The sequence below is a fragment of a genome, unplaced genomic scaffold, assembly GCF_019419815.1.
Source record: "Pyrus x bretschneideri cultivar Hongxiangsu unplaced genomic scaffold, Pyrus_bretschneideri_v1 Contig35, whole genome shotgun sequence".
Lineage (NCBI taxonomy): Eukaryota > Viridiplantae > Streptophyta > Magnoliopsida > Rosales > Rosaceae > Pyrus > Pyrus x bretschneideri.
Genome location: NW_025999668.1, coordinates 2,050,859 through 2,074,507, shown reverse-complemented (window position 1 = coordinate 2,074,507; position 23,649 = coordinate 2,050,859). Strand labels below are relative to the sequence as shown.

Sequence of the window (23,649 nt, the reverse complement as noted above, 5' to 3'; positions counted from 1 at the left end):
AATCCTCAAATACATTTCTCTTAGGACCCTATCATACCCTTATTCGAATCCTATAAAAGTCATGTTCTAATCATTTTGCATATCTCTATATTGTTCCACTGGTCTTCGTAAGAGATAGATTGCCTCTATAGTTGAGCGTCCTAGTGTGAACCTAAATTAATTTTTTGGGACACATGTCTCTTGCCTCAATATATGCACAATTACTCTCTCCCAAAGCTTCATTGTATAACTCATAAACTGAATACCTCTATAGTTCATGTAATTTTGTATGTCGCCCTTATTCTTGTAGATAGGTACCAAAATGTTTTTTCTCCACTCATTTGGCATCTTCTTTGTTTTCAAAACATAATTGAAAATGTTTGTGAGCCATGTTATACATGCCTTTTTCAAGACCTTCTACACTTCAACAGGTATATCGTTGAGACCCACTGGTTTTTTGTTTCATCTTTTTTAGAGCTACAAACACTTTCCCTTTCTTGAACCACGTTCTCTATAGTTAGAACATTTCTATTCTCATACTTGATACAACTTACTTGGTTTAAGTCTCTTGTCTTCATTTCCCTTGCTTTCTCCTATTTATCGATATCCAACTCTCCTTCTTTGGTATCTGATTGCTTATACATATCGCCAAATTCGCTAGCTTCACTTCTTTCATGGCTTTGTTCGCCTTTTTCTTTGCTATCTTATACCTCTTACAGTTTTAATCGGTTATATCCTTGTATAAGGCTTTTCAAAATTCCGTCTTAGCCTTAACCTTTTTCCTTAGCTCCTCCTTCCACCACCAAGATTCTTTTTGATGTGTAGCAAAACCCTTAGACTCTCCTAATACCCTTTTTGCAATTTCCAGATACACAAGACATGGAATCCCACATTTGGCTTGCATTTCCCTTTGTATCCCAAACGCATAGGGCGAGTACTTTCTCTTTGCAAGTGACTTGTTTTTCTCTTTTTAGATTCCACCAACTAGTTCTTGGAGACTTCAAGGTCTTGTTCTTTCTTCTATCTTTTCTGATATGTACATTTGTCACCAACATGCATATTGGTTAGCCATGCTCTCTCCCATCATAATTTTGCAATCCTGACGATCACCATTCCTTATTGAAAGAAATCTATTTATATTTTTTATGATCCACTCTTGTAGGTGACCCACCCTTAGTGTGGAAAAAAAAAAGAAGATATTGACTAGAAAGAGATCGTATGCCATTGCAAAAGTGGCTTAAACATCATAATAAGTTTGGATAAATTGTGGCCAAGGTCCCTGAACTATATCATGAGTTCATTTTTCATCCCTAAACTCTACTAATAGTTTCTTCTGTCCTCGAATTATGTCATTTATTGCACTAGTAGTCCTTTTGTTAACTCTGTCAACTTTTCCATTAAGAGGAGGTAAAATAGGAATTTTATCTAAATAAACAAGAAGATGATTTTTTAAGAGAAGGGCTTTCCAAGGAATGAGGAGGACCTATTCACAGAATTTTGTGCATGTTCAGAACTCCAAAAGAATTAACTAAACGATCTTAGTTACACTAAATTCTGTGAATAGGTCACGAAATATTTTGAGGAGGAACTTCCTTTTAACCATAAGAAGCCAAGCTCTTTTCTTTTTTAAATAAATTAGATGGCTTTTTTTGTATAAAAAGACCAATGTACGCTTAAATTTAATGGGAAAAAAGATATATTTGACGGAAGAACCACTCATGTAACGTAGAGTTAAATTAGAGAACAGAAGAAATTAATTTAAAAGTTCAATGATGAAGACTAAACATAAGGTACAGTTCAAAGACCTTTACTACTACCCATCCTTTATAATAATATGAATAGGGTTTGGATGAATCCAAATTTCCATTCACCCGGTCACGTTAGCGTGCCATCTTCGTTGCGTCATTAACCCCTAAGCTAGCGTGCCATCTTTGTTGCGTCATTAACCCCTAAAAGTGAAAAAAGGTCAACCGTAAACAGTAAAGGAAATGAAATGTCAAAGGCACGTAGGCGTGATTGAAACGGAGGCTATACTCACATGCACTCTGTCCTTGATTAAGATGGATAATACTATTATTTCCATGAAAAACTCATTTTTGTTCTCACACGATTAACGTATTTTCATTATATAAACATTATAATTAGGACCTTTCGTTCTCTTTATCAACATCTAAAGATCATCTTTTTAAAAATTATTCAATTTAGAGATCGTTTAGTTATTTTCATTGTATGAACATCATAATTGAAACCTTTTATTCTTTTTGTCATCATCTAAAGATTTTCTTTATAAAATTATTTAATTTGGAGATTGTTGTCATCCATAAATAACATCCTTATGATGAACCGTACATTTGTTTGAAACAATCGTCAAATTAGTTTCTAATTTACAAATGTGTTCTTTAGATAATAAAAAGAATGAACAGATGTTATTATAATATTTATTCAAAGAAGATACGTAAATCTCGAGTGATGGACAAGTAGATTCCTCCATGGAAGGGACACAAGTAGGTTCCTTTTGCCTCTGACAGCTCAAATTAAAGTGATCTCAATAATCACCACTATCTTTCCCTTCCTTTCAAAAAGCTCTAAGAAAACTTTTGTCGCAAGTCTCTCTCTCTCTCTCTCTCTCTCGCTCTTGAGCAACCTTACATAACGAGAGCTAAATCGTATTGTTGATTTTATATCAACGAAAAACATTTGAGAGAGACAGAGATCAGTTTTAATTGTTTAATCACTTTAATTTAAGCACATGTGTAGGTAGCCAGGCATATGGATCATGCTAATACTAGAACAACAACAGCAGCAGCAGGTGCAGCAGCTCCAGCAGCATCAACATCAAAGTTCATCAAATGTGTGACAGTTGGAGATGGTGCTGTTGGAAAGACATGCCTTCTCATCTCCTATACTAGCAACACATTTCCCACTGTATATATTTTTCTTACCTTCAACCCCTTTACATCTTTGTTTTTTCCTTTTTTTCATTGCCATTGATTTTTTTTTCTATTTTTTCCAATTACTTTCTTGTTTTATGACAGTTATATATGATCTTTCTCTGGACTCATTTCTTTTTTCTTTTTAATTGACAGGATTATGTTCCAACTGTTTTTGACAACTTCAGTGCCAATGTTTCGGTTGATGGGCAGACTGTTAATTTGGGTCTCTGGGATACTGCTGGTACTCTCTCTCTCTTTCTCTCTCTCTCTCTCTCTCTCTCTCTCTCTCTCTCTCTCTCCTCTTTGTATAATTTGCATTCTGATAGGAATTTTGAACTTTGGTTGCTTGCTTGTACTTCAGTTTTCTGCCAATTTTGTTATGACAATTATTGGTACTTTTGTTTTAGATAAAGCGGCTTAAGACTGCATCTTAATTTCAGCTTCATGCCACTAAAGCAAACAAACTAAGATCATTTTCCAGTATGCATCCATGAGCCATGTGTTCTTCGCAATAAAACAAACAATAAACTATAAAGCTTTGGTCCTAATAAGTAGGATATGAATGCCAATACTTTCAAATGGAAAGGAAAAATTCCAAGCAAAGTTGAAAATTAGAGTTTTATTATATAGAAGCTACAATGGATGAGAGAACCGAACTTAGGATCTTGAGTGTTGGGGTAAGTGTTCTTACTCACTTTGTAACTTCATAGCCGCTGTTAAATGTTAATGCGAGCCGCTTGCAAAAGTAGAGTTGTTTAAAAAAATTAATATTAGCCTAATGTGTGATGCCCAAAGACCGCAATAATATAAATCAGTTATGTTCACATATTATAATTTCTTTCTTCTTAGTGTTAACTGTAAAAAGCAAAAGAATTCTTTATTTAGATTAATTCTTATGCACTTATAGCATTGTGCCATTCGATAAATGTTTCCACTCACTGCATAATGTTATTTTTATGTTTCATTTATGTCAAGCTTTTCGTAAAGAGAAAAAGGTAGAGTGAGTGAGCTGGGGCCTCTTAAAGTAATTTCACCTTTAAAGACTTTGTATCAGCACTTATCTCATTTATTCACTCAAATAAACAGTAATAGATCCCAGTGAACAGTAATAGGCCAAAACATCTTCACCCCTAACAAAAAATAGCCTAGTCAATTTTATTAAAATATTATTAATTTTTATTATAAAATAATAATATGGTTTTTTAATTTTTGACTTCTTTTCTCTGACTCCCCTACTCCCGTCTTCTTCTTCTTCTTATTATTCCCACTTTTCCCAGTTTTTTCTTCTCTCTGTAAACCATCTTCTTCTTCTTCTTCTTCTTCTTCTTCCTTTTTTTTTTCCTCTCTGTACACCACGTCGTTGAATCTACCCTATTCTGAACATGGACACCCACCATCCTGGACCTGCACACACCGTAAACCCCCAAAAATCAATACCTACATATTAAAAAATTCATCGAAAATAGACAAAACGGAAAAAAAATTCCAGTTGCAGGAAAATTCGAGTTAATCAACCAATCGACGACGATCCGAGTTGCAAGAAGATCACGATTTCGAAAGGGGACATGGTGTTGAATATATGGATTTATCAGGTGGAAGGGGGTTGATGGGGTTCCAGGGATCGGGATGGGTTCCAAGGATGCAGATGGGGTTCCAGATGAGAAAGACTGTAGCCATGATGTTAGCAAGGCGTCAGATGAGCCGTCTCCTTCCTCTGTCGATTTTAGGCCAACTTGTGGACTGGCTTGGGCTGGGTGCCAGTCTATTCCACGGGCTGGAGTGGATTGGCTGAGTCTCAGCTTGTTTTTTCCACTAGGCGCCGGCCTCTCTTGCTTCCGGTGGAAGTGCTCTTAGATTCAGCAAGTCAGTTGCCATGAAAACAGAAAACTAAAAAATTTGCATATATTTGAGAAAAAAATCTAAATTAAGTTTAACAAAATTAGATATATGATCAGTTGGAAAAGTATCAACAATCAATCACAGATTATATATATTGCGGAAATAAATTCAAAAAAAAAAAATATATATATATATACAAACTATATGCTAATCCACTAGTAAATCGTAACTATATATTGACAAAATCAGAATGAAACAAACTAAAATTGAACAAACGAAATCAATGGGTATAATATCATTTGAGAGCAACTTCTTAACATGGCTTTGGCTCTTGATTAGGTGCAGCCATACTTTCACAATGTATACAAAAAGCAGTCACAGGCTTTGGCCACACTGGAATATCCTCCATAATATGTTTAAGCCACTCGACTTCTTCACCAGCCAAGGCTAAAGCTATAAATTCTAACTCCATGGTGGAACGAGTTATACACTTATGTTTAAAGGATTTCCAATATATTGTGCACCTCCCAGAGTAAAACCTTATCTACTTGTCGATTTGGATTCTATAGTGTCAGAAATCCAATTGCCGAAGCCTTCCACAACAAGTGGATACTTGGTGTAGTGCAAACTGTAGTCAAGCATATTTCTCAAGTACCTTAACACTCTTACTAAAGTATCCCAATGCTCTTGTGTCGATTGCTGGTATATCTACTAAGCCTACTTACTGAATAAGCTAGTTCACGCTTAATGGACTTCAAAAAGTAAATTAAAGTACTTCCAATTACTTGGAAATATTCAAGTTGAGATATTGCCTTGCTATTATTTTTCTCTAACTTGAATTCATCATCAAAGGGAGTCGCAGCAGGTATGTAGTCAAATTGACCTAACCTCCTTACTATTTTTTCTTCATAATGAGACTAGGTAAGGACATAAGCTTCACTATTTCTCTTAATTTGAATTCCTAGAATGATATTGGCTTTACCTAAGTCTTTTAGGTCAAAACTTGTATTCAACATTTTCTTTGTTTTATTTAAGACGTCTTTATTAGTTCCCATTATGAGCATATCATCCACAAACAAGCACACAATAATGCAAGAGTTACCATTACTCTTAATGTACACACATTTATTGGATTCGTTAATTTTAAAACCATGTGTCAACAAAGTTTGATCAAACTTCTTGTGCCATTGCTTTGGTGCTTGTTTAAGTCGATATAATGACTTAACTAATTTGCACACTTGCTTTCTTGTTCGTTAAGCACAAACCCTTCAGGTTGCTCAATGTATATTTCTTCATCTTTTTCTCCATTCAAAAATGTTGTTTTTACATAAATTTGATGTATATCAAAATTGTACACAACTGCAATTGCTATTAACGTCATAATAGACATTAGTGAGAAACTGGAGAATACGTGTCGAAATATCCAACCCTTCCTTTTGGTAGTAACCCTTGACTACTAAATGTGTCTTAAACTTGTGGCAGTAACGCTTGGCTACTCAACTTGTCTTCAGCTTGTCAATTAAATATATTTTATATACATATACATATATATAAATATATATATAATTATCACACCCCAAAACCCAACCCAAGGTTGAACTCAATGTTTGTTCTCTACAGTCCATCTTTCCAATCACTTTTAAGAGGAACTAGATGTTATAAAATGTGAGAGACTTTTAATGGTGATCAGTGTGTTCTACTAAAAAAAACTCCAACATGATCTTCTTTCTATGTGAATTAATTTTACAGGTCAAGAAGATTACAACAGATTGAGGCCTCTTAGTTACAGAGGAGCTGATGTGTTCCTTCTTGCCTTTTCTCTCATAAGTAGGCCTAGCTATGAGAACATATCAAAGAAAGTGAGTTTCTTTTTTCTCTACTTTAGCTATTAAATTCTTCTTAAGATTCACTTTTTCTAATTGCATGTACCAAATGTATATACTAATCAGATTCAGTGTTTTCTGTCTCTCCTTTTCCTTTTTCTTTTCTCCTCTTGTTATGTTGGAGAAGTGGATCCCTGAGCTAAGACATTATGCCTCATCAGTGCCTATCATTCTTGTGGGGACAAAACTAGGTAACCATTCTTTCCACTAGGAATTGCTACCTCTGCAAATTTGAGTGATTTAGCTATGTTTTTTTTTTTTCCATTTATAAATTTCTCTATGCTCTAAATAATGGAGAATGTTTGGTTAGGAAAGCTAAAAATTATAATTAACAAAAGAAAAAGCAACTGTCTTTAAACTTCAATCTAATATTTTTCCTTAAAGATTACTTTAGTCATGAAGCATAATAGACCAGGGGGTTGGAGAAGGTACATTAAATGTTACACTTAATTAGTATAGGCCCCTAACAATTGTTTTTTTTTTTTTTTGAACAAACGATATAATCTACACTAAAAGAGAGTGGGGGCCCCTAAAAATTGTTAATATTAGTAAAAAAACACTTCAAGAATAATACTATAGGAAAAATAAAGCTATCAACTAAAACTGTTGAGTGCAGCTGAGTTCAGGATTATTTTTCTTGAAACAGTGTGTTAAGTAGTTTTTGCTATGAAATAAAGTTTTGAGAGGTTTATTTGTTGAAGAGCCCTGAAGATTAAAATTAGAACGCAGTGGCTCATTTTCTTTTAATTTTTCTGTGTTTTTGTCTCTGCTGTTTTTCTACAACTTATGGTTTCTTTGCTATGGCAGATCTGAGAGAAGACAGACAATTCCTAATGGATTATCCCGGGGCAAGTACCATCTCTACACAACAGGTAGATTTCCACTTCAGCTACTTTGGTCCCTATTACTGCTGTTTTGTGACATTGGTAAAGCTGAATTATTTTAATATGATAGAAAATTCAATTCTGGGGAACTTTTTAATTTTATTTTATTATAATTTAATTATTCTTCTGCATTTTTAAAAATGTTGTAGGGTGAAGATTTGAAGAAGCGAATAGGTGCTGTGGCATATATAGAGTGCAGCTCAAAGAAACAGCATGTAGGTATTTAGATATACGTGCGCTCATGAAATTCACAAAAGATAAACATGAAAAGAAAAATGGGGTTCTTTTATGTTTAATTCAATATATGGTCTTCTTGAGGAACTTCTCCAGGAACCTAAAAATGTGTTTTTTTTTTAAATGTTAAAATATGTGAATATTTGGTGCAATTTGCAATCACATTAGGGTTAATTTCAGTATATATTAATTACCCAGAAATTTCATGTCTGCACTCATGGTTATAATTTGGACACATTGTTGAAATTTCGCTGAGTAAGGGTAACTGAAGTGTCCAAAACAAAACCGTGTGTATAAACGGTGCTCTCTGGTGCAAAACTTATGGTACCATGTTGAAATCGACCCTATTAATTTTTCACTTGGTCTTGTGGCTTGTGCTGATGAGATGAAAAATTATTGTTAAAATTGCAGAATGTGAAGGCTGTTTTTGACGCAGCTATCAAGTTGGCTCTCCATCCTCCAAAGTCCGAGAAGCAAAAGAGAAAATTGAGCATCTGCAGCGTTCATTAACCTATCTATCACTGAGAGCTTATTTTATACTATCCATTCTTTCCATCCCTCTTTTTCTTTCTGGGTGCTTCCTTCTCTTTTCTGAGAGAATATTTGTTGTTTTGTTTTCGTAGTTATAAGGTTATTGGTTTTGGGTACTCATGACAGACCATATTAAAAACAGTATGTGCCAAAATCATGTATATTAGACCTTCTTTTTTTTTTTTTTCTTTTTTTTCTTTTTTCTAAGGCAACGGCCCCGTCAACATTAATTTTTAGATGGCCTGCATGGGGTGTTCCCACTTACAGATCTCCAAGCCTCCTACACTAGCAAATTACCTGTGGAAGGAAAATTTCATGTAGTCCTGCCAGCAGCTAACTGCTCGAGAGATAGAGATATCCGGTCGCACCATCTTAGCTTTCCATAGGACGTCATTCTTGGAGACCGAAACTGCCCACCAAACCACCAGATAGGTCAAAATTGTGCCCAACTTAGCTTCAAGACCAAGTGAAGTGCCCGTTCTTCCATTGAGTTCGATTGCACTCCTCTGTCAGGGTACCTCAGTGGTGTCGAAAGCCATCCACAAATAGCAGAGGGACAATCCCTCATAAGGTGAAGCGTTGTTTCTCCTTGAAAACCACAGAGTACACGAGCGATCCGTCCCAACATGTCTTTTCATCAAATTCTCCCTAGTAGGATGATATCTCGATAGATTCCGTTCGCACATCTTCACTTTATAGGGAACGCTTGCTGCCCATATATAGCTGCACAGAACTCCAAAAGGGTTTTGATTGATAGAAGAAGAAGCTACATCATGAGCCCCTCATTGTTGAGAATGAATTCCACACTCATGAGAGGAGGGACCTTGCATGTGCTTATAAGTAGTTGGGTTACTCCCCATATCGTTAATTAGTTTTATGGTGGAATCTCAACTTTCTTCATTGTTAGGATAAGGTTGAGAATTTGACAGAAAAAATGACTTTGAGGCACATTAATACGTTTTCCTTAAAGTGATATTTGCCCCCACTCTAATATGAGTTTGCTAATAGGTCTAAAGCAAATCACTTCCAGGAAACAACAAAGTTTGGAATTTTAGTTTAGCAAGAACTGAATTTTCCTTAAAATCTTTTAAAAGGAAACTGTATAATTTAGATAGAGAGAAAGAGGATAAGAAATTGTTGCTTTGAAAATGTATATACGAATATGCAGCCAACGTGGGCTATATATAGATTATATGGTACCCGTTGAACTTATTTCAAAGTGTGCACAGAAAAGTCACATCCTTCAACTGAAAGTGTGTGAAGATCAAATAGATCTTTCCAGCATTCTTTCATTTCCACTGAATGGATGCAAGTTTGCTTTCTTTTCGTACATGTGCCTTTTACCAAAAAGGCATAACCTTCTGATTAAATAATCAAGGGACATATCGCTTAGTTGTGCTTCTTCAATCTAAGAGACATGGCACTGCAACCAATCTCTCATTATACACGCAACGCCGTATTATATTATATATATATATATATATATATTAATGAAATACACCAACAATCTTTCCCTATTTCAATAATATATATATGCTCATATACTTGGAAACATCTTCTCTATCTCAAAATATATAAAACTAGAAATATTATAATGAATCAATCTTTATGTCATTAACTTTAATCATACACATATATTCATGCATACAAAAAGGTATCTTTCGATTTTAACCTTCAATTAGTGTAAGTATCTCAAGGTTCTTACAAATACAATAGCGGCCTTTCCATACCTTAAACTATGTATTTATTAGTCCAAACTAGAAAATATTACACACATGATCATATTATTGCTTCCTTGGAGAAAACTTTGTATTTGGTCAGCACTATTATGGCCATATGCGACATCCTGGTTTCATAAACATTTAGAAGAGAAACCCAGAAAAACTCTTGGTAGAAGTGGCACCACTCCTTATGTTTATATAGGTGAGGTTACTTTTATATGTTCCTACCGTTTGAACATCTTATATTATTATGCCTCATTAAGAATTTAAATTTCATCCTCTCTATCATAGCACTATGCACTGACATTCTGGAATAGGCTATATAAATTATTCGGTGCTTATTCAAACCACTTATCAGTAACTTGTTATTACCCATTGAACTTTGGTCTAGTGATATTCTAGGCAAAGTTGGGTTACCATTACTGGTGATTTATAGTAAAGGGTTTCAGCCCCATTCCACTAGATGTACTTTGTACCATATCTCTCGAGAGTCCCTTAGTAAAAGGATTTGCCAAATTTTTATTTGACCTTACGTAAGTTATGTTAACAACTCCTTGTGTTATTAACTGTTTGACAAATTCATCTCTAAAGCTAATATGTTTAGATTTGCCATTATATACTTTGCTATAAGCTCTAGACAATATAGCTTCACTATCACAATACAAAGAAATAGATGGCATTGGTTGTGGCCACAACTCTATGTCGAACAATAAATCTCTCAACCATTCTGCTTCTTTGCATGCAACTACTAATGCTATAAACTCATATTCCATAGTGGAGTGTGATATAACAGTTTGTTTCTTTGATACCCAAGAAACAGTACCTCCCCCAATAGTGAATATCCATCATGTTGTCGATTTATTATTGCTTGTGCTAGTAATCTAACTAGCATTTGAGTACCCTTCTAGTACTGCTAGAATCTTGAATAAAATAGACCCAAATTAGTAGTCTTTTTAAGATAACCAAAAACTCTACAAATTGCTTTCCAATGTAAAGTGCTAGGGTTGCTAGTGTATCTTGAAAGTTTACAAACAGTAAATGCTATATCTAGCCTTGTGTTATATGAAGCATACATCAATCCTTCAATTGCACCAGCATACTCAAGTTGTGCAACTGATCTGCCAGAATTTACTAGCATGTTCATCTTAGAGTCATAAAGGGTCGGTGCTTCTTTTATTTGCAATTTGCAAATGATTTTCTACAATATTTTTTCAATATAGTGTGACTAACACAATGCAAAACCCCTATCATGTCTCTTTACTTTAATCTCTAAGATAGTATCCACTTCATTTAAATCTTTCATTTTGAAGTTTGAATTTGGATACTTTTTAGTTTCAGATATAGCTTTCATGTTGGTCCCAAATATTAATTAGTAAATCATCTACATATAAGCATATGACAACACCGTATTCATTAGTGACTTTAGAATAAATACACTTATCGGCATTGTTGTGTCTAAAACCATTTGACAAAATTATGAAGTCAAATATTTCATGCCATTGTTTTTGCGCTTGTTTTAAACCATATAATGATTTCACTAATTTACAAACCTTATTTTCATTACCAAGAAGGACAAATCCTTCCGGCTGCTCCATATATACCTCTTCATTCAAATCGCCATTTAAAAAGGCTGTTTTCACGTCCATTTGATGTACATATAGATTGTATACAAATGCCAAAGCAAACAACACTCTAACGGAGGTTATTGTTGCAACTGGTGCATAAGTATCAAAGTAGTCAACTTCCTTTTTCTGTTTAAAAACTTTGGCTACCAATCTGGCTTTGAAGGTTTGCAGAGAACCATTAGTATTATATTTCCTTCTAAACACCCACTTACAACCAATTGGTTTAGATCCATGTGGTAAGTCAACCAAAGTTCATGTTTGGTGTGATAACAATGAGTTCATCTTATCATCTATAGCTTCTTTCCAGAAAGCAGCATCTCTAGAAAGTCATTGCTTCTTTCAACGTGGGCTATATCTAGATTATATTGTACTCGTTGAACTTATTTCAAAGTGTGCATAGAAAAGCCACATCCTTCAACTGAAAGTGTGTGAAGATCAAATAGATCTTTCCAACATTTTTTCATTTCCACTGAATGGATGCAAGTCTGTTGTCCTTTCATACATGTGCCTTTTACCAAAAAGGCATAACCTTCTGATTAAATAATCAAGGGGCATATCCCTTAGTTGTGCTTCTTCAATCCAAGAGACACAACACTACAACCAATCTCTCATTATACATGCAACACCATATTATATATATATTTATATATATATATATATATTTATGAAATGCACCAACATTCATGGTATCAGAGCATGTTGTCCCACATGTAAAATCCAATGGCCACACGTACTTCACGTCACTCTAGGAGTTATGTTGTCCACGTGTTAGGCTTGAAAAATTCGCCACACGTGAGGGGGCATGTTGAGAATGAATCCCACATTTATGAGAGGAAAGACCTTGCATGTGCTTATAAGTAATTAGGTTACTTCCTATATTGCCAATTGATTTTATAGTGAAACCTCAACTTTCTTCACTCATATTCAACTCAAAGCAACATAAAAAGCACTATTAACTGTCAAAAGTCCCTTCAAGTTGAAACGCCTGATCAATATATCCTTTGGCTTACGAATGCTCGAAGGCATAAAGCGAATGTAACCCACCAAGCCTACCTCTACTAGAAAATGTGTCATATTTGTGGATGGCTTAACAAACAAAACTCATATATTTGCTGACAACTCTAAGATACAAATGAGGCACGTATAATAGTAAAACCTACAGGTATCAGAGGATGAGTGTTCTAAGAAGTCAAGAGCGTTTATCTTGCTCATCCTCTACATTTTGTTCCTTTACAAGAGTAAGAGGAAAAGTCAAACCACAAAACGTCCTACTGAAAGCTAGATGTCGACTATTGCGTTGGAAATACCATTGTTCCTTCATACTAATCTCATCCCACTAGTAGAAAAATTTGTTAGCATGATGAAATCAAAATCATCACGCAAAAGCACTTTGTGCGATGAAAATTTATAAGTCGTTGTGAAAAGTTAAAAGATCAAATTAAAAAAGAATAAAAACTTTGCGCGACAAAAAAATTATCGCCCAAAAGCAATATGTGCGACTGGTCGTGCGAAGTCCTTGAAAAAGAAAAATAAAAATAGAAAAGCAACTTGGCGCGAGGAGCAATAGCCATTCGTTGCACAAAGTCCTTCCTCTGCTTTTTCTTTCCCATTCCCATTCCCAATTCTTTTTGCAAATTCCACTTCTGATAGCACCAAACCCTAGCAAGGCTCAAACCTAGACCTGCTTGCAAGATCAGAAATGGCGAGGGAAGATGAAGAGAACACTGAACAGAATTGGTTTTGTAAAATTGTATTTTTTTTTACTTCAGAGAAAAACAGATGGTTATATAGTAACCCAATACAACATGAAACCTGTCAAATTGTAAACAAACTCGCTTAACAACTACAAATAGGAAAATGACCCCCAAATCTATCTCACTTATTACATTTTGGTCCCTTCTTAGTACTTGTGATCGAAGTAATCACAAGATCATAACAATGCCTTCCCCTTCAGAACAACCTTGTCCTCAAGGTTAAACTACAAAACCTAGAAATCGTTGCTGGAACTCATCAAAATCTTCCCAAGTGGCATCTGCAACTTCCTTACCCTTCCATTGCACTAGAAGTTGAACTCCAGCCACATTCCCCTTTTTATACATCCTTCTAGACATAATTGTTGCAGGTATATCCTGAACCAAGCCATCCTCAGACACCAAAGGAAGTTCAATCTGGGGAGTCACATTGTTCCCGACCTGTTTTTTGAGATAGCTAACATGAAACACAGGATGGACTTTGGACCCCTCAGGAAGTTTCAATTTGTATGCCACAACACCAATCTTCTCCAGAACTGCATAAGGACCATAGAATCGTGGTTGTAATTTGTGATAACTATGATTCACCAATGAGTGTAGTTGATAGGGCACCAACTTCAAATACACCATATCTCCAATATTAAAGTGTCTCTCAGTCCTCTTCTTATCTGCTTGCACTTTCATGCGATTTTGAGCAAGCTGCAAATTATTCTTTAACACTGACAACAACCCATCTCTTTCAATCATGCATTGTTCCACAGAAGCTACTTTAGTGGAACCAACCTCATGTGGAACAATGTAAGGTGGGGGAAAACCATACACCACTTCAAAGGAGTATACTTTGATGAAGTATGGTATGCAGTGTTAAAGCACCATTCTGCCCATGGCAACCATTGAATCCATTTCCTCGGCCGTCCTCCAACAAAGCACCTTAAGTAGGTCTCCAAATATCGATTCATTACCTCAGTCTGCCTATCAGTTTGAGGATGATATCCAGAACTCATGCAGAGTTTGGAACCTTGGAGTCTAAAGAGTTCTTTCCAAAATGCACTTACAAACACTGGATCTCTATCACTCATAATGGAATTAGGCATGCCATGCAATCGGAAAACATGTTCTATGAATAGTTGAGCAACTATAGAAGCATTGTAAGGATAAGCAGGTGCAATCAAATGGTTGTACTTTGAAAGCCTGTCGACAATCACCATGATAACTGATTTTCCCTTACAATTGGGCAATCCTACTATAAAATCCATGCTAATATCAGACCACACCCTTTATGGCAAAGGTAAGGGTTGAAGCAATCCAGGTGGTGCAATGGTTTCAAACTTGTTTTGTTGACATATGGCACATTCAGCAATGAACTTCCTTATATCCCCTTTCATTCCCTGCCAATGAAACCCCTTCTTAGTTCTTTGATAAGTTTTAGCTACCCCTTGATGACCTGCTGCTGGTGTGCAATGATGCTCCTCCATGAGCTTGGTTTCCACTGAGAAGTTGGACTAATTACTACCCTCTTCTTGTAGCATAAAAACCCATTATCGAGAGAATATTTAGCTAAAGCAAGGTTGGTGGTGCCCTTAAGTTTGTACTCAGTCACCTCCCTAATTTTGTCCATGATCCAAGTATCACTCTCATTATACCTTCTCAAGTCATCCATCTATCCAAAATATGGATAAGATATGGCAGCTAATTCCATAGTGTTCCCTGCAACAATTTCATGATGATCTGGAATTCGAGAGAGTGAATCTGCCACAGTGTTTTCCTTCCCACTTCGATACTGAAATCCATAATCAAATCCGAGAAGTTTAGCCACCCACTTTTGTTGGAACTGAGTGTTGGTTCTCTGCCCCAAGAAATACTTCAAACTGCTATAGTCAGTCTTTATAACAAAGTGCCTTCCTTGCAAATAATTCTGCCATTTACGTATCGCATGAACTATGGCAATAAGCTCCCTCTCATAAGTCGATAATGCCTGGTTTTTAGGCCCAAGTGCTTGACTGAAAATTGCAATTGGCTAGTGATTTTGTTGCAAAACAGCACCTATACCATTTCCAGAAGCATCACACTCCACTACAAAGGTTTGAGAAAAATCTGGAAGTGCTAGAACCTGTGGTGAGGACATAATGCTCTTGAGATGTCTAAAAGCTTCACTAGCTGAATCATTCCAAGCAAATCCCTCCTTTTTGGTCAAATTGTACAAAGGTTGACATACCTTCCCATAACTGGGAATAAATTGTCGATAATAGCCAGTAAGCCCCAAAAATCTTCTTAACTCCTTTACATTTCTGGGTTGAGGCCACTTCTGAATTGCTTTGAGCTTTGATGGATCTGCAGCCACCCCATCCTTAGACACTATATGTCCCAGATACTCAACACTACTTTGACCAAAAGAACACTTAGACTTTTTGAGATATAGCTGATTTTTGTGAAGCACAGTGAGTACTTCCTTCAAATGAACCAAGTGGTGCTGCCAATAGGTGATATAGATTAGTATATCATCAAAGAAAACAAGCACAAACTTCCTGAGGAATGGTTTAAACAGATCATTCATCACATTTTGAAATGTTGCAGGTGCATTAGTGAGCCCAAAAGGCATCACCAAAAACTCATAGTGACCTTCATGGGTTCTAAATGCTGTCTTGCCCACATCCTCAGGTTTCATTAAAATTTGATGATATCCAGATCTCAAATCGAGCTTAGAAAAATACTTTGAGCCATGCAATTCATCCAACAAGTCATCAATGAGGGGAATAGGATACTTGTCTTTAATTGTAAGTGCATTCAATTCCCTATAGTCAATGCACATTCTCCATGTGCCCTCCTTCTTCTTGACTAAAAGTACGGGGAATGAAAAGGGACTATGGCTAGCCCTTATAAATCCTGCATCCAAAAGCTCTTGTACAGCCTTCTCAATTTCCGTTTTTTGAAGAGGTCCATAGTGATAAGGCCTCAAGTTGGGAGGTTTAGCACCAGGAACTAAAGCAATAGAATGATCAAGTGACCTGGATGGTGGCAGTTTAGTAGGTAGCTCAAAAATGTCTTCAAATTCTCCCAACAATGTTTGTAATTCCTGCAGTTGTGACGAGTTGAGAGTACTGGTTTCCAACTGAGTAATTTCCAGAGAATAAAGACATAAACCAACATTAGAACTGTTAAGTTCCTTATCGACGTTATGCAAGAGGAGTTCCTGAATGAATGGGACGTTGGGGGACTATGAAACAACTTAAACTTCTAAGCACCCTTAGAGAATTCCATAGTTAAGAGTTGGAAGTCCCACAGAACTGGACTCACAGAAGAAAGCCATTGTACACCTAGCACTGCATCACATCCTCCCAATGGCAAAGCATAAAGGTCCACTGCACACTTGTAACCCCCCAACGACAGTGGCATATCCCTACAACACCCTGAACTTTTCACTTTTCCCCCCTCTGCAATCATAACTTCAAAATGCCTTGTAGTTTGAGCTGGAAATCCCCACTGTTTCAAAAGCTTGGAATCCACAAAATTGTGAGTACTCCATGAATCCAAAATGATCTTGACAGAATGGCCTTTCAACAAACCCTTGACCTTCATTGTTTGCAGTGTTTGGCTAGCAGTGGTACCATAAAAAGCACATTCACTAAGTGCCATATGATACAATTCCGAAGTCTCCGGCTGCTCCTCAGTAATACACTCATCAACACCATCCAGTAGATCTAACATAAGAAGTTGTTTTAATCCACATTTATGACCCCTGGTCCACTTATCTAAACAAAACCAACACTCGCCTCTCTCCCTCTTCCGTTGAACTTCCTCAAGGGACAATCGCTTGACTGGCAGATTACCAGGGTGTGGGGGCACGGAAGGAGGAGTAATGGCAGGGACAAACTGGTGTTTCAACACAGGAGAGGGTTTAGCCGGATTACTCTTAAACTTAGTAAATTTAGCATCTAGTTGGACGACAATTGCAATCGCATCATGGCCAGTAGCAGGTTTAAGCAATTTAACATCAAACTTCAGCTCTTTTTTTAAACCGCCGAGGAAACAACTCTTAAGCAACACAGGACTAATATCGGAAGTACGAGTAGCCAACCGCCTAAATTCAGAGATGTAATCCTTCAAAGTACCTGTATGGCGCAGCTTAAAAAGTGTCTCCGCTATGTCCTCAAATTCGAGTGGTCCAAACTCCAAGCACAAGGCGCGAGTGAACTCCTTCCAGGTTGGTGTAGTGCGCAAACAATCGCGCCACTTAAACCACTGTAACCCTTCACCATCGAAATGGAAGGAAGCAGTAAGCACTCGAGAATCAGGCGGAGTGTTTGATGCGAGAATTATACGCACACAAATTAAACCCTCTTTTTGTCAATTGTAGTATAAGTATAAGTAGGGATCGTTCTGGACCTGGGATTAGGAGGGATTGTTAACCACTTGGATTTGACTTCAAAAACGTAAAAACAAGTTTAAAACACTATACTAAACTCGAAGAATGCAAAACTAAAAGTAAGAAAGATTAAGACTAAAACTTAAACAAAATATGGGGGGGGGGATTTAGGTTTGGACGAGATTAAACTAAAATGGATAGATTGCAAAGAAAACAAATTGTAAATACGAAATTGACGGAAATGAATGGATGAGAAGCTAGCTAAGGGGTTCATCTCCACACATGTTATACTTGCATACAAAACGATTTCTAATTGCTTTTCAATAAACCATGAATTCTCAACACCCCGGGTTAATTAGGTCCGCTTAAATTAACCGTCAAGTCTTCCTTAAGTTAATGAATTGGATGATTGCATACGACAATCCAAAGCATTCCTCACAAGTTCCCTATATGAATTGCATAATAGAGATACAAGCAAGAATCATTAAGCAACATGAAAACTATAAGTGTTGACGAGGCATTCGTTACTATGATTGCATGAAACTTATGCCAAGAATATGTTTAACGCGATTGTTTATAAGCAACCTCCACTACTTGTGAATATAAGTTCATAACTATTACGTGAAACTCACTTATATTCTAGCGTCAAATTCATGCATGAAAATTAAGCGTGCACTCTCAATAAACATACATAAATAGGTTATCAATCAAATAGTTAAACAAATTGAATTCACAACTTATGAAACGTAATTAGAAGTAATCAAATCATATTGCAAGCGTAAACATATATTTCGAATCCCCCCCTAGCCAAGGGGGGTTTAGTTCCTCATACGTACAAGACAAAGAGAATTGAAATTAAACATTGCAATCGAGGAAAAGCAACACCTAAAAATTCCAACAACTCAAACTTGAATTGTATGAACGTTTAGGCACTCTTCTCCTCCTCTTCGTTGTGGCACAAGGTCTAAGGATATGTTGATTGTTGGATAGTGTTTTAGAGGGATGGGAAGTGATGGAAATGGAAGTGAAGATGCAGGAAATGGAAGTGGGACTCACGGCTAGGGAAGAATGGATGTGTTTGTGGTGTGTTGTGTATGAAAATGAGATGTGAATTCAATGATGCAAATGAATGAAGTGTGTGTGGTTTATATAGGGAGAGAATGGGTGAGAATGTGGCTGCAATGAATGTGAAAAACAGCTAGGAAAGTATGGAATGCATGTGAAATGTAAAGGGAAAAGCTGGAAATGCTAGGAACCCACGGCACAAAGGGATTTGGCTGCTGGAATGGGTTGTTTTGCACGGTTCAATGTTGGAGAATGAATGTGTGGCTGCATGGTTGAATGATTAAAGTGCATGTGGGTGAATATGTGGCTGAAATGATGAAGAGAAGTTGCTGAAAATCTAAGGGGAAGGCACGGCAAGGATTTCAGGATGCATGTGTGTTGGTGTGTTGTGTGATTGTTTTGTGGTGAATGGGAATGTGGTTGAATGATTAAAGGGACATGTGGGGTGTAATGCATGTGGCTTGTTTGATTTCTTGGTGAGAGGATGCACGGCACAAGGGATAGAAAAGGGGTGAATGGTGTGTGTAATTGCATGTGAAAGCTGGAAATGCATAAGTGAGCTGGAAAGCAAAGGGATGCACGGCATGGATGTGTTTTGGGTGCATGTGTATGTATGTGTGGCTTAATGTTGAAGTGAATGAATATGTGGCTGCATGTGGGTTGGAAATGATGAAGGAAATGCATGAGTGACAACTAGATATGTTGATGAATGCATGTGTTGAATTGGTGGTGAATGTTGAAGAGTTGCATGTGGCTAGGTTGGTTGAATGATGATGATGCATGTGATTGGTGGGAACAAAGGGGGAAACAAGGCACAAGGGTGCTTGAGTGAATGATTGAATGTGCATGTGGATTAATGAATGAATGGTGGTGTAATGATGAAGTGTGATGGCTGAAAATGGCAAGGGTAGGCACGGCATAATGTTGTTTTGGTTCTTGAAATGCATGTGAATGCATGTGAGTGCAATATGAAAAGAATGACTAATTAATGTATGTAGGGTGCAGCTAGGTTGGACAGGTGTGGATTGTGGCTGCAATTTAGGGAAAGGAAATAGGTTTAATGCATAAATAAAAGGGCAAAGTGGCTGCAATGATGAAGACAAGCTGGAATTGATGTGGAAGGCACGGCAAAGGATGGTTTCTTGATGGTTTTGGGTTTGTGATGCATTGTTTGATTGGGCTAGAGGTTTTGCATGGCTCAAAGGTTTGTTTGATTGGGCTAGGCCCTTTGTTTTATGTCCCAAAGAGCATACAAGGCCTTCAAATTCGTCCATCCTCTTGGCTCCATGGATAAGCTATCCAATCCATGCCCAAAAATGCTCCAAATAGCCTCAAAATGCACTTTCTTGCTCCCTAAGCCCTTAGAACCTGAAAACACACAAAAGAAGCATAAAGGACTAAAATAACTAGAGAAACATAACGTAAATGCACGAGAACAAGCCATTTAAGTCGCATGAATATGCTCCTATCAGTGTTGTAGTAGGAAAAGGACTGCTCAGCTTTGTAAATCCAAGCAAGCGGATCATCGCCATCGACAAAGCGAGGAAACTCAACGCGCTGGATCCATGGTGGCCGCGGCGGATGATCACCGCTAAAACGGTTCGGACTCGGAGGCCGTAGATCAGGTGCAGATGCATGAGGATCGGAACAGTCAAGAACCATAGGCACAGGAAGACCACTACTGCCTGGACGAAAGTGCAGCTCACGACGGAATTGCTCGAAGTAGAGCTGCAATTTAGTGTCGAGAGTAGCAGCCACCGCATTGTCAATTAAGGAAGGAAGAGAAACCATGGAAGCATCGACAGAAGCTTTGAGCGAAGCCATGGAATTCTCGAGCTCAGCAACGCGGCCGTCCATCACAGAGATACGATTGGTGGTAGTAGTACGGGGCATGCGCGGAAGGGAACCAGGACCAGAGGCTAATACCAATGATAGCACCAAACCCTAGCAAGGCTCAAACCTAGACTTGCTTGCAAGATCAGAAATGGCGAGGGAAGACGAAGAGAACACTGAACATAATTGGTTTTGTAAAATTGTATTTTTTTTTACTTCAGAGAAAAACAGATGGTTATATAGTAACCCAATACAACATGAAACCTGTCAAATTGTAAACAAACTCCCTTAACAACTACAAATAGGAAAATGACCCCCAAATCTATCTTACTTATTACATTTTGGTCCCTTCTTAGTACTTGTGATCGAAGTAATCACAAGATCATAACAACTTCCATCCATCCCCCGTCTCAACCCAAATACGTTCTCCAACACTTGTTCTTTTTAAGTCTTCCCTCTCACCGTTCTTCGATCTTCACTCTCTCTTTCTCAATTCTAAAAATCTCTCCTTTTGCTCTTACTGCACGACTAAGGTCCCCGTCGATCTCCCTCCTGTCGCAAGTCTTTCCAGAAGACAATCATTAGTAATAAGGTATTCATGTGGGTAATTTTCAATTTTATATTTTTTTCTCTTACTAATGCGGGAATAAACTATAATATTCCCTAATTTCAGGTTTAATTTGATATGGGGTTGAATTTTGAGTTTAAGTTTTAGGGTTAGGAACTTCATAAATTGGGGATTTCAGGGACATCAATTCTAGGGGTTAGGAATCTAGAATTTAGGAACTGTTGCTTATTACTGTTAAGTGAATTTCTATATCAATGTTTGAACATGGTTGTATAGAATCTTGAGTAGTATTTACTTTAAAACTATGTTTTCATAAGAGAAATAAACTTGGAATTTGAATAAACGTCAGATTTATAAATTGATATGCACTGATTCCCTTATTTGGATTCATAAACATAGAAATTTAGAATTCTCACGTGGAAAGAAACTTGTAATTGGGGATTTCCAATTCTCAAGTTTAAATTCTATTTAAATAGGTGTCACTTTCTAATTTTAATGAGTGAGAGTTTAAATATAACAAATTTTGTATTCAAATTGCATTGATCTTTTAGGTTAACCAAACAAGAACATTCATAAATTCTAAAAAATAAAATTCCGTTATATCAATTTTCGTTATTTTAAAATTTCTTGGTAATCTTAAATATTCTCATCTAAACAGAGTGTAAGTTTTAGGTGTAGCTAAGCAGCCTTGATTTTAATTTTACAATATTTACATATTTAGCATCTGCATAGCTGGGCTGACGCATAAGAAGACTATCCCAATGCCAATTTCTAAAGATGAAGCTTTTATGGACTAATGGTGATCAATTCTGTGATTCCCAATTGCCTTTTGCTGCAGCAGTAATCAAATTTTCAAGTTACAACTAGATTACATTAGCTCATTTCGATGAATATATGGTCTTTTAATCTTAGGATGATTGAACTTATCTATTTGTAGAGTAGAAAATATAGTTTCTTTTAAAGGAATAAGAGCATATGGTTCAAAGGTGCAATGAAGGTTATCATTAATCTGCTCCAAGAAAGGGTGCTCTCATATTACGAGAAGGAATACGGGCTAGAGATTGCTGTTATCTTTTCATGGTAGATTGCTTTTGGACTGTTATGTATGTACTTCGTATAAAATGTTAAAATTTCCCATTCTAAAGTTAAGGTTTTTTTGTTTCATTGTATTTGATTTTTCTGCATAACTTTGATCTTGGTTTGCAGTGGGCTATAACATGTTGATGTTTCTGCTTCACTCCCCACTCTCTTTGTCCACAAAGGTAAGTATGTCAAATAATTTTGGGGGTTTAATGGTTTTATGTGATGGAAAGGATGTTTTGTGAGTTCTATTTACTGATTTTCATTTTATTGAGAATAACTTTGATAACGATGGAGAAATTTTTTGGTGTCATAAAGAATGATTAATTAAGCAGATGAACAAGAGATTGTAAAGAAATCTTTTTCGAATTTGTATGAAATATTTTGAATTGTTTGTATACCATATCGCAATAGCCAATTCTTTTGTCTTACATCGATTTCGAAAATTAGAATCTCAGGCTTCTCGTCCTTATTTGTCTAGGTACTTGATCTATCTTGAACTTGATATTTGAAAACAGATAACCTGTTGCTTGATATAAGAAAATGGTAGCCTATTGCTTGATTATTTTCGTCCAGGTACTTGGAGTTTTACAATTGCTACTTAAGATTATATTGTTTGTTATGGACTTTAATAAATTCTTGATTACATGCTCTTTGTTTGTCAATTATTGATCTACTTCTTCCATTAATTAGCTAGCTTTTTATCAGAAAATTAGAGTGACAGAAAACGTGGTATGAGCCCCTTTTGGTAAGTCACCCTCTTTTCTCCCAATTTCCAATCGCTTCTCATATGCGAATCCATTTCTTTCTATACATTCGTTGGATTGTTATTGTTAAGGGAATTCTTATTGATATTACCTTTTCACGCTAGATGTAGAAAATATACGAATTCTCCCTACACTCAATAGTTATTGCTTTTGGGCTACTCTCTTTGTGCAGCTCAAGGAATGCAATCGCGTTTGATTATGGAAGAGCTAAAGAAATGATGATTGAGTGAGGAATATTATGAACCCATGCCCACAAGTTATTTTAGTGATCTTCTTTCATGTTTTATATTATTGTCAAGTGTGTGATACAATGTAAATTCATAGAATACAAGTTGGATGGATGAAGTGAAAGAGTGCATCCGGCGTGTTGTGTGACCGCCGTATGCCACTGAAGTTTAAGGGAAAATTTTATAGGACAGCAATAAGGTCGGCGATGCTGTATGGCACGGAATGTTGGACGGTGAAGCATCTAACACGTACATAAAATGCGTGTAGCAGAGATGAGGATGCTTCATTGGATGTGTGGGCACACGAGAAATGATAAGATTAGGAATGAGAATATCTGAGGTAAAGTAAGAGTGGCCGAAATAGAA

The 23,649-nt window shown here is 36.6% G+C and overlaps 3 protein-coding genes and 1 long non-coding RNA gene across 5 annotated transcripts; 2 read left to right on the top strand and 2 right to left on the bottom strand.

The window, feature by feature from the left end:
• Window positions 1–2,542: 2,542 nt before the first annotated feature.
• LOC125480663 (rac-like GTP-binding protein RAC2) lies at window positions 2,543–8,469 on the top strand. Of its 2 annotated transcripts, none has more exons than XM_048591680.1 (7): window positions 2,543–2,904; window positions 3,066–3,153; window positions 6,501–6,610; window positions 6,762–6,825; window positions 7,442–7,506; window positions 7,668–7,737; window positions 8,164–8,469. In XM_048591680.1, the coding sequence occupies exons 1-7, from the start codon at window positions 2,749–2,751 to the stop codon at window positions 8,181–8,183; spliced, it is 573 nt and encodes a 190-aa protein (XP_048447637.1). In that variant the 5' UTR covers window positions 2,543–2,748; the 3' UTR covers window positions 8,184–8,469. The 2 variants fall into 2 exon arrangements, with proteins under 2 accessions (XP_048447637.1, XP_048447636.1); XM_048591679.1 differs by having other exon boundaries at window positions 2,547–2,904; window positions 7,668–7,733.
• A 5,133-nt stretch (window positions 8,470–13,602) lies between these two features.
• LOC125480683 lies at window positions 13,603–14,636 on the bottom strand. The gene is made up of 2 exons (XM_048591709.1): window positions 14,343–14,636; window positions 13,603–14,079 (listed from the first exon to the last, which is right to left on the bottom strand). The coding sequence occupies exons 1-2, from the start codon at window positions 14,634–14,636 to the stop codon at window positions 13,603–13,605; spliced, it is 771 nt and encodes a 256-aa protein (XP_048447666.1).
• A 173-nt stretch (window positions 14,637–14,809) lies between these two features.
• On the bottom strand, window positions 14,810–20,701 carry LOC125480682. The gene is made up of 5 exons (XM_048591708.1): window positions 20,272–20,701; window positions 16,675–17,627; window positions 15,596–16,489; window positions 15,134–15,397; window positions 14,810–15,040 (listed from the first exon to the last, which is right to left on the bottom strand). Exons 1-5 carry the CDS (start codon window positions 20,699–20,701, stop codon window positions 14,810–14,812), a joined length of 2,772 nt encoding a protein of 923 aa, XP_048447665.1.
• Window positions 20,702–21,037: 336 nt separating this feature from the next.
• Window positions 21,038–23,401, top strand: LOC125480760. Its single transcript, XR_007261029.1, has 2 exons — window positions 21,038–21,233; window positions 22,416–23,401. It is a non-coding gene; the product is annotated as an uncharacterized LOC125480760 (long non-coding RNA).
• The last annotated feature ends 248 nt before the right edge of the window (window positions 23,402–23,649 follow it).